This window comes from Mandrillus leucophaeus, unplaced genomic scaffold, assembly GCF_000951045.1.
Source record: "Mandrillus leucophaeus isolate KB7577 unplaced genomic scaffold, Mleu.le_1.0 Scaffold68, whole genome shotgun sequence".
NCBI lineage: Eukaryota > Metazoa > Chordata > Mammalia > Primates > Cercopithecidae > Mandrillus > Mandrillus leucophaeus.
In genome coordinates, this window is record NW_012107363.1 from 572692 (window position 1) to 588246 (window position 15555).

At 50.8% G+C, this 15555-nt stretch overlaps 1 protein-coding gene across 1 annotated transcript in view; it reads right to left on the reverse strand.

The window, feature by feature from the left end:
• Window positions 1-2375: 2375 nt before the first annotated feature.
• The window catches only part of JAKMIP1 (janus kinase and microtubule interacting protein 1), a 201720-nt gene continuing 188540 nt past the window's right edge, over window positions 2376-15555 (reverse strand). The window contains exons 19-21 of the mRNA XM_012002137.1: window positions 14288-14491; window positions 5844-5909; window positions 2376-2455 (exon numbers count right to left, since the gene is read on the reverse strand). Coding sequence (XP_011857527.1) covers window positions 2405-2455; window positions 5844-5909; window positions 14288-14491 — 321 coding nt within the window. The 3' untranslated portion in view covers window positions 2376-2404. The remainder of the gene's footprint in view (window positions 2456-5843; window positions 5910-14287; window positions 14492-15555) is intronic.

Consider the following 15555-nt stretch of genomic DNA (forward strand, 5'->3'; position numbering starts at 1 on the left):
TGCAGAAGTTTGGGAGAGGCATCCTGTGAGCAGGTGGCTTCTTCTGGAGATGCCCCCACCCCACCCAGCCTAGAATAACAACAGGAACATCATCGGAAAGGAACTTGGGGAATTTCCTCCTGGGCTGACCATCCTCAGCTGGTGTCTGACTCTCTGTAGCTGCCCCACTCCATCTCCTCTCCAGGGAGGCCTCCAACACCCTGACAGCTCTCCTGGCTCCATCCAGGGGTGGCCTCCCAAGGCAGGAAGAGCTCACTTCCTCCCCACAGTGGTGACAGCAGGACCTGGTCTCGGGGCCGCTGTGGAAATAACCTAGTTCCTGCAGGTGCTCCAGCGTCTCCTCCTTGGCAGCCCCTTGCAAATTACCACCGAGATGCAACACAGGCCCAAGTGTGGCCTGGTTGGTGGTCATGTCTGCTCTATCAGTCCTCAGTCCACCTGGTCCCAGGGACAGTCATGCTCTGAGACTTTTGCCGTGTCACACCCACAAGAGTGACAGAGCCCTCGGCCTCCCCTCGGAAATCTGAGGTCCCTGGGGTCAGCTCCTCCATGATGGGCAAGGCTCCAGCCCCTCATCAGAGTCCTGCCCTGTCTCTCTGGCTGCCAGCTGCTGAATCCAGCTGTGAACAGATTCAGAGGTTTTGCTGAGCAGAACTTGAACTGGGGTTCACATTACAAGGACACTTGCAAGTCGCTCCGGCAGACAAACTCTGGGACGAACACAGCACGGTTCGTGGAGATTTATGTACACAGGGCAGAGACGGCACCCACCCGGGTCCAGCTGGACACGCACACTGTGGCCTGGGGAGGCATCTAGCGTGGGGATGAGGACTCGGGCCTGTCCCCAGACAGTGCAGTGGCTGCCGATCCCTTGGTTTCTGGTAATTGCACTTAGTTTCCTGGCATTCAGGTCTCTGCCCCCTTGGGCCTTCAAGGTGCCAGAGCTGGGACATGGATGTGGCTCCAAGTTTGACAAAATCCCCATCGTCCCTGCAGAGTCCTTACGGCTTGGGCTGGCCAGGACCCAGCCACGTGTCCAAAGGCTTCCCCTTAAAGCTATTGTCAAATATACATAAATTCTGTTTGCAGTCTCTGGACTTTGAATAGCTTGTTTCGCTGTTGAATTTGGTTTGAGTGGGGTTGGGGTTGCCGTAGCGACTCAGTTTATTCCATAAACTCTTTTTCTATCCTGAAAGATTAAAACATAATTTGAAACAACACAAGAACCAAGGGTTAAAATGACTGGAGCATCCCTTGGCTTTATCTGCCCCCTCCCCCCACTGCTGTCATGAACACCCCAGCTGAGCCCTGAGGGACCTTCCCCCACAACCCAGGAGAAGCAGCAGCAGCAGCAGGATCAAATCACCCATCCCCTAACACCCATCCACCCGCTGTGGCCACCCCCACCTCTGATCAGATGGGACTGAGTGTCAGCTGTCCTCTAAGACCTGAGATCCTTCCCTTACTCAGTCCATAAACATCGAATGAATATCGACCATGTGTCCAGCACTGTCCCAGACACTTGGGTACAGAAGGTACCAGACCAAAGCCTTTGGGGACTGGGGTCAGCCTCAGGGACGCCCATGAGGACATCAGGCAGGGCCCTGGCCTTGGAGCTCAGCCCAAGGGGTCCAGGTAGCTACCTGGTGGGTGCTGTAGGTATCCCCGGAACCCAGGGGGCCCTCAGCCTGGGCTGGATTCAAAGACAGAATTCTAGAGTCTATGGGTCCTGGCAGCCCCTGGCTCTGAAATGGTCACTCTCAGGGAGAATGTGCAAGGGCCCAGGTGTCTAGGGTGGGAGCTGGGTCCTGGGGACACACAGGGCTCAGTGGTCAGAGGAGGACCAGATGCTGAGGTGGCCTTGTTCCAGAGGTCCCTGAGCACGGCACAGGTGTCAAAACCCAGCACAGGACAGGGGTGAGAGGGAGCTGGGCGGCTTCTTACATGGGCACCCTGGGGCACTTTGCACGTAAGTGGCAGTCTGGGCCCATGAGCCATTTGTCCAGCAACCTCCTGCTCCTGCAGCCCTTGAACCTGGAAGCCAAAGACGCTGGACTCTGCAGAGGACTCACTGGTCCACACGGCAACTGAGAGCACCAGGGACTGAAGCCAAACTGGAGAGAACCTTTAGAATAAAACAGAGTCCCCCTTTGTGGATGAAACTCCACAAAGGAGATTCTTCTTCACAGTGAGCCTCCCTGATGCCCCCCCTCAGGGCGGGTCCCCCCGGTGACCCAGCCCCATGAGCTGAGGCGTCCAGCACAACGCCACCTTCCACAGTGCCTCATCTCTCAAGGAACGGGACCGTCAGGGACTGGGAGGACTCCTCCCGTTTTAGAAAATCATCATTTTCATCTGCGAAAAGGAAAGGATACCAACCCGAGGTCTTGGCTCACTGAAGTCATCAAGGCCACAGAATGAATGCTAGTGAGAAAAACAAAAAAAGGAACAAAAACTATAAAATAATACCAAAAGAAAATGAGGAAGAGAGAAGAAAAAGAAAAGAAAACAGATGTAAGATATGTAGTATGGAACTCAATGACAGCATTTTACAAGAATTATGACACTGAGTTGTTGGGTTGGGAAAGAGAAATGGGAAGTAAACAGGCCTTAGGGACTGATCTCCCCTGGGAAACGCATCCTGGGGCCTTCCACACTCAGGGTGGGTTATCCCGACCCCCTCCCCAAACATGCGGCTAACTCAGACAGGGGAGACTGACACTCTGGACCGGGACAGGTCTTTTTGGTGCTGTGATGTGGACTGCACGCAGAACGTGGGCAGGCCAGTATAAACAGAGGAAGGCCCAGCCAGTGGTCGTGGTCAGTGGCTCCCACCAAGAGACGGGGGCATGATGTGTGCACCAAAGATCAAGGTAAATTCCACTCAAGGTCACCCAGTCCAACTTACAGACCAGCAGAGCCCTTTCCCCTACACCGCGCTTGCCCAGCCCTCTACCCACGGGCCCCATGTGGCTCAGGGCAGCTTTGAATGTGGCCCAGCACAGATGTAAACTTCCTTAAAACATTATGAATTTTTTTTTTTTGCAATTTTTTTTTTAGCTCACCAGCTATTGTTAGTGTTAGTGTAATGTATGTGTGGCCCAAGACAATTTTTCTTCCAATGTGGCCCAGGGAAGTCAAAGACACCCCAGCCCTATACCAACTTTACCAGGGTTCTTTCTTCCAAGAGAGTCACTGTTTAAAATCTTTCATGTCATTTGATTAGTTTACTTACAGAGAAAAAAATATCAGGGAAAAACGGTCTTAACAGGAGGAAAAATTAAACTTGTCGACTTAAAAGTAGAATTCTTTTCTTACCCTTTTCAGGACTTGCTTTGTTGAAAAGAAGTTGCAAGTCATTAGGTGAAACATATCTGAACATCAGCTGGGGCTTTTGAAAATAATCCTTGAGTTGGCCTTTTTTCCCCCAAAAACAAGGTAATATCTCCTTATATTATGTATTGGAAAAGTCCAAGCTGACAGCCATCAACTTCTAAACAAGGTGTAGGATCACTGGAAGTCAGAGCTAGAAGGGGCCTTGGGAATCACCCAGCCCTTCATCTTCCACATGGGGAAACTGAGGCCTGGGGCGAGGGAAGGATTCATTAAGACCGTCCAGTGGGGTGTGGCAGGAAAGAGTTTCTGGCAATGACAAAGGGACTGATGAGCCAGGGATAGTGGTGGCTGGAGCTATTTCCACGGTCACAGGCCCCAGTGCCTATAAAGAAATGAAGGTGGCATGAGGCATCTTGGAAGGTTTCCAGCCCTACAGGCCTCATCAGGCGTCCATCCTGGCCAGTCCCTCCTGCTCTACATGCCAGCCTCCACAACTCCCTTCTGCAGCAAAAGGAGACAGACCAGTCCCCAAACATTGGCTTTGAGAAAAGAGTCAAAACAGAGCCAGAAAGAGGATTCCAACATTTCCCAGGTATTCTCACTGCTGAGGTTATTTTAAGTGTGTGCTCATTGCACCTGACTTTTAACATTTTAATCAGCAAGGATGACCTTGGGCATGTTTTAAGCCTTTCTTTTATCATATCTGGCTCTGTAACCCATTTTACCAACAGACATGGTAGAACTACCTAGGAGATGGGAAGAACTGGTGCTGCCAGTCCACATGCCTTGCCTGGGCCCTGGGCTGCGAACTTTCATATCCTCAACCTAATTTCATCCCTACATCCACCCTCAGAGACAGAGCACCATTCCTAGCAGCACATGAGAACACCAAGGCCTGGGGCAGAGGAGTGAATTTCCCAGGCTCTCTGGGCCCACCTGGGCAAGACCAGAGGAGAGCCCAGGCTCATCTATCTGCAAAGCCAGCTCATGCCTCAAGCAATTCTTAAATTCAATCATACCTGAGACCCCCTTGAGTTCTCAAAATATCCTTAGGAGGTTGGTGGGGGTGGGCATCTGGCAGATGGGGACTCTACGAATCAGCTAAAACTGGGGTTCCCATGAGGGTAACCAGGGAACTGGCAGGTGAGCCCTGCCCCCACCCCTGTGCACAGATCCTCAGTCCACTTGCAACCTGGCAGGGCCCTACGCCTCCAGCAGAGATGGGAAGGTGATTTCATCTGCAGGGAGCCGACTCTCACAAAAGAAGGGAGAGGAAGCATCTGAAACAGAGGTGAAATCTTAAGAGCTGTCCCATCTCTCTGGGCACATGATTTGATTCTCTACAGGACTGGAAAGGCTGTCATCCCTTTTCCGGACAGCCCCAGAATCTGCCTTCCAGAGACTTCTGCCCTGGTTTGTCCCTGAAATGAGTCAGCTTCCTCTCTCACAAGACTGGCCTCAGACACATGAAGCCCAGAGATGCCCTTTCTACCTCCTCTTCCCAAGCTGATCCCACCTTGACCTTTGAGATTCAGGTGGGACCCCCTCTTCGGGCAAAGGCATGCCGGCCCCCGGACCTCCTGGATGGGTTCAGCGGCCCTCCATCTTGTTGCCACACTTGAACTTACCTCTGTGACACTAAATAGGCAATTATTGTTTTTCTGTACTCATCTAGGATCATTTGCTTACTCATCCACAAACATTTGATGATGCCCTATCCTGTGGCAAGAAATGTCTTGAATCAGATGAACACCACGTAGACCCTGTCCTCAAGGATTCACAGCCATCAGGTGGAAGAAGATGAAGGGCAATGCCATGATAAAGCCGCTTTGCGTGTGTCCTGAGCAAGACTCATGTGTGTGTCTGGACCAACGTCATATGGAGGGGCAGGGTGGGATGGCTATGACGTCCATGGAGACCCCAGCCATCCCTTCCTAGCTGTGGGACCATGGACAGGTGTCCTAATCGATCTCTGCCTCAGTTTCCTCACCCATAAATTGGGCATCATGGTAAATGGGCTGGTGGAACATACTCAAAGCCCAGTGAGAGGCCAACCTCACGTCCTCTGGGATGGGAGAGGCTGCGTCTTCCAGGAACATGCGACTGGTTTGGGGCATACAGAAGGTATTTAAAAATGAATGAGTCCCTGGAGGAGAACCTGTGTCTGTGGTTAGGGGGATGCCACCGACCTCAGCGAGCTTATATGCTTCACCTCTTTCCTAGTGAGACAGCAGGGGAGGGATTCAGGGGAAAGGCTTTTGTGAAAAAGACACACAGAGCTGCCCCAGCCTGCAGAATTTTTGACAGCCATTGAGAAGGAAATGCCTTAACCAGGAAGGAATTTTGAGGAGCTACCAATTTCCATGAGGTGCTGATTTGGGGGAAGAAGGGCAGAGAAAGGAGGGCTGGAGACAGAGTCTGTGCTTTGGACGTTATGAAATAAAATGATTCCGCGCTAACATTTCATGGAAAGAAACCTGGGGACAGTGTGAGCTGCAGTCACCCACCTTTTCCTCCAGTTCTTTCAGGTGCCGCTTCTGAAACTCCAGTTTGTCCTCCAGTTCTCGGATTCTCTGAAATACACCAGGCTATGTGTCAGAAAAAGTACATTTTCCAGGTTTAAAACCTCTGCTTTTATTTTTATTTATTTTTTTTATTGTGGTCTAGCACAGAAGCTATAAAGGATACAAACAGTGCGGGCAGCTTGGTGAGCTCTGATACGTGCACAAGCCCGTGTCACCACCGCCCAAAGCAAGACAGAGAGCGTCCCAGCTCCCAGAAGGCCTTGGTCCCCTGGCTCAATTCCAGCCCTGCAAAGGGATTCTGTTCTGACTTCTGTCGCTAATAATGGATCGTGCCTGTTCTAGAAGTTTGTGGAAATAGAATTACACAGTACCCATTCTTAAGAGGGGATCTTTTGAAAATAAAACATTGAGACTGGGCCAAAACATGTAGGCACCCTGAGCAGCTAATAAAGGGCATGGTTGGGATGTGACACCAAGTCACGTACTTGTCCAAGATTTATTTAGCTGCAGCCTGGGGGCTGGTGGGGGAAGGGAGAAGGGCAGAGGAGGTGCTGGTGGGAGCCACTGCACCAGCATCCACCCTATCCTCTTAGAATCCCACTCAGCACGTGGTACCATGGTGACCAACAGATCCGGTTTGCCCAGGACTTTCCTGGTGTGAGTCCTAGGAAATCCCTCCGTCCTGGGCAAACCGGGACTCTTGGTCACCTTCCTTGGTGCTGCGCCTGCAGAATTAATTCCCTGGGTGGTTTACCATTCATTCCTTCCCGTCCCACGCAGCCTCTCCACCAAGGGAATCTGGTGAACTCCCCCGTGAACTCCCCCGTTTCCAGCTCTTCATGTGCTCACAGGGCTTAAGCCCCATCAAGGGCCCCACCAAAGTGGGTTCCTCTGGGGTAACTCTGTCCAGTGGGCTGCTGCCCCTTGTCCGCCCTGAATGGGATACAGAGCTCATGCACTGAGACAATGCTGGGAGGTGGAAGGGTGGACGATTCCAGCCAGCAGAAATTAAAAGTGGAGTCACCACAGGCCTTTATTCAGGCCCAGAGAAGCCGTCTTGCATTCTGTAGGGCAGTGGTTCTCCAGCCTGTGTCAGCATCACCCAGAGAGCTTATTTAAATGCAAATTGCCAAGCTCCGCCCACAGAGCTTCTGACTCAGCCTGGCTGGGGTGGGGCCTGCGTGAAAGGTGCACGCCAGCAAGCTCCTGGGTGATGAGGACGTGGATGGTCCAGGGCCCCTGCTTTGAGAACCACCGCTGTGGGCACATTTAGTCACTCAGTAAATAGGGCTCCATATGCCTGGGCGTGTTTCAGTCCTGGGGAGGAAGACAAAGTCTCTCCCCTTATAGTCCAATTATGGTTCAAACAATAGCAGCTACAAATAAATAGAAAGGGCATCAGATGAACGCAAACGCCATCAAGAAAACCAAGAGGGGCCAGGCGCAGTGGCGCAAGCCTGTAATCCTAGCACTTTTGAAGGCTGAAGCAGGTGGATCACCTGAGGTCAGGAGTTCGAGACCAGCCTGACCAATATGGTGAAATGCGTCTACTAAAAATACAAAAATGAGCCGGGCATCCGGGCATGGCGGTGTGCTCCTGTGGGGAGGCTGAGACAGGAGAATCGCTTGAACCTGGGAGGCGGAGGTTGCAGTGAGCCGAGATCATGCCATTGCACTCCAGCCTGGGTGACACAGCGAGACTCCATCTCAATAAATAAATAACTAAAGAGGCGTGAGGAGGGTGAGGGGTGAGGGATTGAGCTGTGGGCTGGAGGAGACGTGGAACCCAGCAGGGACCTATGACAGTTCACCAGATGCACAGGAGGGGAAGGGAATTCCAGACAGAGGGAACGGCACATGCAGGAGGCCAAGGGGCCTGAGGTGTGGGGTCGGGGACAGAGCTCAGAGGGTCTGGAATGGCCCATGTCCTGATGAGGTGCTCACAGCTTTGGGGTTGCCATGGGGAGCCAGTGACGGGTTCTAAGCAGGGACATGATGAGCTTTTGATTTCAGGATGATCACAGGGGCAGCCAAACAGAATGGATTCCATGAAGGAGACAGAGAAAAAAAATGATTCTCTTGGGTCTGTGACCTCGGGCCATTGTTCCGCCTCCCTGAGGCCTGGTGTCCTTATCTATAGACGGGTGCCGCCCACATCTAAGGATTTAACAAGCAAAATTGTACCAAGTGTTTAGAGCAGAGCTTGGCATTGAGCACTCCGTACATTATATTTTACAACCGGCAATTTTCTACTCTCTCCCACCCTAAGGGAATGGTGTGACCTCAGTCTGGCAGTGGCAGGGGTTTCCCGGCAACCCCCTCACATGCAGGGCGGCCGAGGAGCTGCTGAGTAAGCGGGCATGCGGCCTGAACCTGGCTTGAATTCTGGGCCCTGAATGTAGCAGCTGTTGGGCTCTGGGTGAGTGACACGATCTCTCTGTGTCTGGAACCCTCTGCTGTAATATCTGTGTGGGACTCCGTGACTCGGAGGGCAAAATGATCTGTAGGACACGGCTTTGTAATCTAATGTCCGGCTTTACAGTTTCCAAACAACTTCTGAGAATCCCCCAGGAACAACTTCTGGGCTTTACAAATCAGCCTGAGAGCCTGGCTGTCATTCTGATCTTTCTTGACGTTCATGCTTAGGAAACAGTCTCTCATCAGAGTGTGGCAGGCCAGAAGGAGCAGTGGGGAAGAGTTTCCTGATCTGATGACCTGAGTTCACAGCTGAGCTCTGTTGCTTCCTGGCTGTGTGACCTTGGACAAGTTGCTTACCTTCTCTGAGCCTCACTCTGCTCTCCCATGAAAAATGGCATCAATGACCTGTCTTCATAGGACTCCTGTGAGTTTCATTCAACCAACGTCTATAGAGCGCCTTCTGTGTGTCAGCGCCACCCTGTCTCCCTGGGCTGGAATATTGCCCCAGCACCTAGAACAGTACTTGGTACAACAACTGAATGTTGTTGTTACAACAACTGAAAACAAAACAAAATAAAACAAAACAAAACACAGTGCCATGATGGCCAGCAGGGGCATCTTTGAGAGGTGGACGATGTAGCTGTGGCAGTTGGAAGGGGCTCTAGAGGGCTTCGAAGGTCAGACTAAGCAACCTAGACTTTGTACTCTGGGCACTAGGGAGCCAGTGAGGGTTCCAGGGAGGTGCTGTGGTGGTGCTGTGTGTTAGGAAGGCTTCGGCAGAAAAAGAGACAATGGAGAGGGCATTGCCATCGTGAATTGTCCCAGCAGATGTCTCTGCAGGCCGACTGTGGCTAGGAAGTGAAACCAGTGCTACTGAACCCTCAGAGAGGGTCAGGACAAAGTGAATTTACCCCAATGGCTTCACTCTAACCTTCACTCAGGCAGAACCTTTTACAAAAGTGCAGAATCATTCTGTCGGGAAAGGTGCCATCCACTAATGGATGTTTTCACATCCTCTTTTCCTCTGAGTTAACAGGGCTGGAAAATGCCAATTTCAGCTGGTGCCGGGCAGGGGACATCGCTGTACCCTGTGGGCCGGATTCCAGGCGAAATACAATGGCAATGTCCACAGCAAACTGGGAGACTGGGAGGGTCTGTCCATGGTTGAAGCAGGCAGCCAGTGCTTGGGCCAGATCAGAAGTGGGGTGAGTGTTACCAGAGCACCTGGCTGTACTATGTCATGTCGCCTGTGTTGAATACATGAGTGTTAGGGACTATTATAAATATAAAGGTGAGAGAAGACACGATAATGATTAGGTTGGGTTAGAAAGGCCAAGTGCAGCAAATGTTAGCTGATATTCCTTGAGTGCTTACTTTGTGAGCACTTTAGATAAATTCTCCATTGACCACAACACGTCAAGACGTGTGCGTTGATTGTACCCATTCTACAGACAAGAAAATTGAGACTCACAGAGGTGAACTAACTTGCCTCAGGTTACATCATAACTAGGGACAGGATTTGAATAAAAATCTGTCTGACCCGAGAGCCTGTGGCTTCTAATGCTACATCATAGCTTTCCATATATAAACTTTAAAACATTAATTTTTATGTTCCTGGAGGGGAAAAAATCACGGCAATGCAGGTTTGAATTACTTCCCTTTGGAAAAAAAATGTAAGTTTTGCAATACTCTTTTGAAAATACCAGATTTCTGGAGACTATCAAATGATAGCAACTAGCAAAGAATCGCAAAATATGAATAGTGAACCCTCAGGGGGTCATGCAGTGTGGAGACCAGGGCTCTGGCAGTGGACTCAGGACAGGCCTGGCCTAGAGGGGTCATTTTGTGGCTGGCTGACCTTCATTCAGCTGTTTTGTCTCTGTGCCTTCATCTCTCCATCTGTTTAAGCCGGTTTGAAGACTTAATTAGGTAGCCAAACACCTGTTTTCAAACAGGTGTTTCAATGATGCTCCTTACAACCACTTTCAGGGTGGTGGTTTCTCCGTAAAATCCTATACACAGGGTACTACTTTTGAAAATTGCAGCTGTTAGAAAACATAAAGCATTTCCTCAACCACAGTCAACTGTTCCCACCTCAGGGGCTTTGTACTTGCTGTTCTCTCTGCCAGGTGGCTGCCTGGCTCACCTCCTCACACCATTTTAGCCTCTCCCTGTTTCTGACATCTTCAGTATTTATTCGAGTCTTGCTTGTTTCCCCTCCCCAGAATCTAAGAACATCCTCCCCATGGAAGCAGGACTTTGTCCACTGTTCCTCTCCCAACAGGCAGCACTGTGCCTGGCATGGGGTGGGTGCTCTACGCTTAGTTGTTGAATGGAAGCCAGAAGCAGCAGCATCTCATTTCCCCAGCACCATGTGGCCACTGGGGCTGGCTGGAAAGTCTCCCCTTTGCCCCGGAGTCATACCTAGACCACCCACTTCCAGGAAGAGCTGTTGAAGGAAGCATCCAGTAAAACAGACGCACTCCTAAGTTTGAAGGCTCCGGGCTACTGGCTGGGGGCTCCGGGCTCCCGTTGCTACTACACGCGTGCAACACTACGTGGAGAAGGGGAGCGAGAGTCGGCACACATCACGGCATCAACAGTTACACTGGGAGAGTTTGGCCAAGCTTTTTCACCTGCAGAACCACACCGGAGCCTCAAGGCAATGCCTGGAGGCGCAGCCGCTCAGAACTACCCATAGTACAGATGAAGAAGCTGAGGCCAGCAGACGTTAAGCCTTGCTGACCGTTCTGGAGCTGAACTCAAAGCAGGGAGGAGGTAGGTACCGGATTCTCCTGCCTAGTGTGCTAGAGGAGGGAGACAGGGTGATGGGGAAGGGAAGGAATAATAACTCATTTTCTTACTAAACCAAAAAAGTAACAAGACCCTTATATCCCCCTAGAACTCACAGCCATGCGTCTATAAGACAAGGTTTGACAACTTGAAGTTGCACAGAAATCACCATGGGATCTTCTTAAATGTGGAATCTGATTCCATAGACCTGGGGCAGGGCCTGAGAACCTGCATTTCTAGCAGGCCTCAGCATCATGCCAATGTCCCTGGTCCCTGAACCACACTGAGTGGCCAGGGGGCAGCACACTACCTTGGGTATTGACATCCACGCATTATGACATAAAGAGAGTCCTCTTTCACTGAACACCTACCATGTACCAGGTGAATTGGTTTGCATATCTTATCCCATTAAAGCCTCAGAGCAATGTATTGTTGAATAAATGTATTGACTTCAGCTTATATGTACATATCACTGTATTTTTTTTTTTTTTTTGAGACGGAGTCTTGCTCTGTCGCCCAGGCTGAAGTGCAGTGGCCGGATCTCGGCTCACTGCAAGTTCCGCCTCCTGGGTTTACGTCATTCTCCTGCTTCAGCCCCCTGAGTAGCTGGGACTACAGGTGCCCACCACCTCGCCCGGCTAGTTTTTTTTAGTATTTTTTTAGTAGAGACGGGGTTTCACCGTGTTAGCCAGGATGGTCTCGATCTCCTGACCTCGTGATCCACCCGTCTCGGCCTCCCAAAGTGCTGGCATTACAGGATTGAGCCACCACACCCAGCCTATCACTATATTTTAATAAAACTGAGGTCAGGGAAGTTTCAATATTCAGTGGGAGAAAGGAGTGTCTATGAATTACCTTCAGCAGAATTCTCAACTAATTTGAAAATGATCCAAAGATAAAGGAAAAGCAATATCAACCCTGGTTAAACTACTGTTCAAGCTTCTCCATGCAATTGACTACACAGTTTGGTAAAAGGAAGTTATTTGTCCCATATGATCTTACATAAACACCACAAAACACTTGCGTTTTAAATGACTGTTTTCTTTAAGGGATGCGAGTCCTCCACTGCCCAGCAGGCAGACACTGCCATGGCTTGCTCTTTGGCTTTTAAAAAAATCACTCAGATCCTGGGTTCATTTCTCAGCATGTGCAGCATGGGGGCTTTTCCAGGAGTCACAGTGGAATGCGGCATTGCCCTGTATCTTTACGGTGTGCTCTCTAACCCATCATACATTTCAGACTTAGGCCACCAAAAGCAGCACATTCCATGAGACTTGAATCTTTGAGTGGGGTAACGATTTTTTTTTTTTTTTTTTTTGGCTCAAACACACAAATGTCGCTCTGTCCTTTGAGCAGGATCTCCTGAACACGAAATCAATTCCTTCATTTGCTGCATACTCAGTGAGCAAGTCCTGGAAAGAAGGCACAGTGCTTGGCCTTAGAGACAAGCCGGCACCTGGCTCCTAACTCCCCATCTGCTCCTGCTACCTCCACCCACAGACTACACTCAGCAAGAATCCACAGTGGTCTGCACTTATTGAGAGCAGTTTACAAGTAATAATTATCTAAACCTTACCATGCCCCGGTGAGACAGGCATTGTCATCATCCCCATGAGGAAGACACTGGGGCCCAGAGAGGTTAAATAATGTGTCCAAGGCCACACAACTAAGTGGGAGAGCGAGTTCAGAGCCAGGCTGTCTGGTCCCAGTGTCTGTGTTTTCAGCTTCTTTGCTGCCCTAAGCTGACCCACACCATGCTGCTCTGCTGCCCAGAATACCCTTTCCCTTTGATGGTGATGATGATTGATTTTATGTTAACTTGGCTAGGCCATGGTACCCAGATATTTGGTCAAGTATTCTAGATGTTGCCGGGCATGGTGGCTCACACCTATAATCATGGCACTTTGGGAGGCCTAGGTGGGCGGGTCACTTAAGGTCAGGAGTTTGAGATCAGCCTGGCCAACATGGAGAAACCCCATCTCCACTAAGAATACAAAAATTAGTTGGGTGTGGTGGCGGGTGCCTGTAATCCCAGCTACTCAGGAGTCTGAGGCAGGAGAATTGCTTGACCTGAGAGGTGGAGGTTGCAGGGAGCTGAGATCGTGCCACTGCACTCTGGCCTGGGTGATAAGAGTGAGACTCCATTTCAAAAAACAAACAAACAAACTAGATGTTTCTGTGGAGGTCTTTTTTAGATGAGATAAACATCTAAATCAGTAGACTTTGAGTAAAGCAGATGAGCCTCCATAATGTGTGTGGGGGGGTTCATTCAATCACCTGAAGGCCTTGAGAGAAAGACTGAGCTTCCTGAGGAGAGGGGCATGCTGCTAGCAGATGGCCTTCAGGCTTGAACTGCAACAACTCTTCCCTGGGGCTCTGCTGTGCCCTGTAGATTGTGAACTTGCGGATCTTTATCTACAGTTGCGTGAGCTAGTTCCATAAAATAAGTCAAACTCTTTCTCTCTCTCTCTCTCTCTCTCTCTCTGACCACGTCCCCCTTCTTTTTTCCTTTTGTGACATCCCTCCCCGCCAGTAATCTAGATCCTTACTATCTGGGTGACCTTCAGGCACATGAGCTAACCTCCCTGAGCCTCAGTTCTCTTGCCTGGAAAGTGGACATCCTAGTGCCCACCCGTAGGGTCCCTGAGATAAGGGATCTGCAGTGCAGGGAGCCACTGCCCAACACACGGTGAGCGCCCAACAGATGCTCTGCATGCTGCTACTTCTTTCCCTTCACGGTCAATCAGGAGTCATGAAGCCCCCAGCTCCCCGTGTGCTCAGTAGCACATGAAACTCACATGCAACATGGAACCTTGGTTCCATTGAGGTTTTCAGACCTCAATGGAAGCTGGAAGGCCCAATCCTCAAATGAGCCACCATCACAAAAGGCAGCAAAAAAGCAAACCATTCAGCTGATGCCTCCCTGTGACCAGCAACTGACCTGGAAACAGCGTGCAGTTGCTGGAGGAGGAGGGCCCAGGGAGAAGGCACTTGGTTTGGATGAATGTTTCAGCGTTTGCTCTATAGAATGTCTTGCCTCGTCACAGGGAGTTAAGACGGGCATCTATGAAATCTTGCTTCTTAGAAACTTGCTTTACCACCAACTCTCCCTGGAAAGAGCCTGGGGCACTCAGGGGTCCATCAGGGTGCCAAGGTGCACACAGGACGACAGGGATGCCGGGAGTGCTGTGGGCACAGCAGCTGTTGACGCCTACCTGCTGGGCCTGCTGCAGCAGCTCCATGCGCTCCCGCAGGATCTGGCTGTCGAACTCGCGGCTCTGCCTGAGGATCTGCCTGCGCACCTTTTCCACAGCAGCCTGCAGGTCCTCCCGCTGGCCCTCGCTCAGCGCCTCACCGGCCCTCCGCCCCGGCTCCTGCTGCAGCGCTGTGTACAGTGTGGCCTCCAGGTCTTGGATTTTCTGAGGAGCCCAGATCACACAGACAGAGGAAGGTCACAAGGAGGTGAACAGGAACCACCAGGAGGCTGCTGCCAGTGGAGGCAGAGTCAGGGAGGGGGTTTCGGGCAGGGAGGGGCATCTGTCAGGGGCCAAGCACAGGGCCAGCAGTGCCCAGGGGAGCAGGCTGTGAGGGAGCAACTCAGCCCCGTGCACATGTTATCCAGAGCATTTTTTACTCTTTTCAACCCAGACGCCCCTACTATGCACAAGAGGGGACAAGGGCAAGAAGAAAAAGTAATCATAACCTTCCCTTAAAATGCATGACTCAAACAGAGGTGCAAGTCACCTGAGTTTTATTTCATCCTTGGCTTCCAATCGACTCTCCTCACCTTGGGAACAAATCTCCCCTTTTCTAATGGGTGCCAACGGGAAAATATGCATTTGGTTTTCAGCTGCCTTAAGAATACAACTCTAGCCCAAAGCAAATAGTGGCAATGTTTTAATTGCCCCTAACCCCTCACAAAAGGAAGACACCCTTTGTTGGCAAAGCTGAATGAGACATTAGTGACCAACTGGGGATCCTTGCGAAAGCTGAGTTTTCATCATTACAGGATGTTACTCCTTTTCACAGCAAGACACTTAAATATAGCTATCTCATGGGAATGTCTAGGGACAAAAGAAAATTAGCTCCTTTTCTGCCTTCCTAAATCCCCACCCACAGTCCTTACTAAGGGACAGCTACTTCTCTTCCAAAGAAACTACAGGTGGTATAGAGGAACCATGAGTTTCAATAGAAACATGCCACTGAGGCAGAGGTTAACCATTAGCTCTCCATCACCAAGGCCGAGGCTAACCGGTACCCCTCCATCACTGAGGCCGAGGTCAGCCCAGTAGCCCTCCATCACTGAGGCAGAGGCTAACCCAGTAGCCCTCCATCACCAAGGCCGAGGCTAACTGGTAGCCCTCCATCACCGAGGCCGAGGTTAGCCCAGTAGCCCTCCATCACCGAGGCAGAGGCTAACCCAGTAGGCCTCCATCACCGAGGCAGAGGTTAACCCAGTAGGCCTCCATCACCGAGGCAGAGG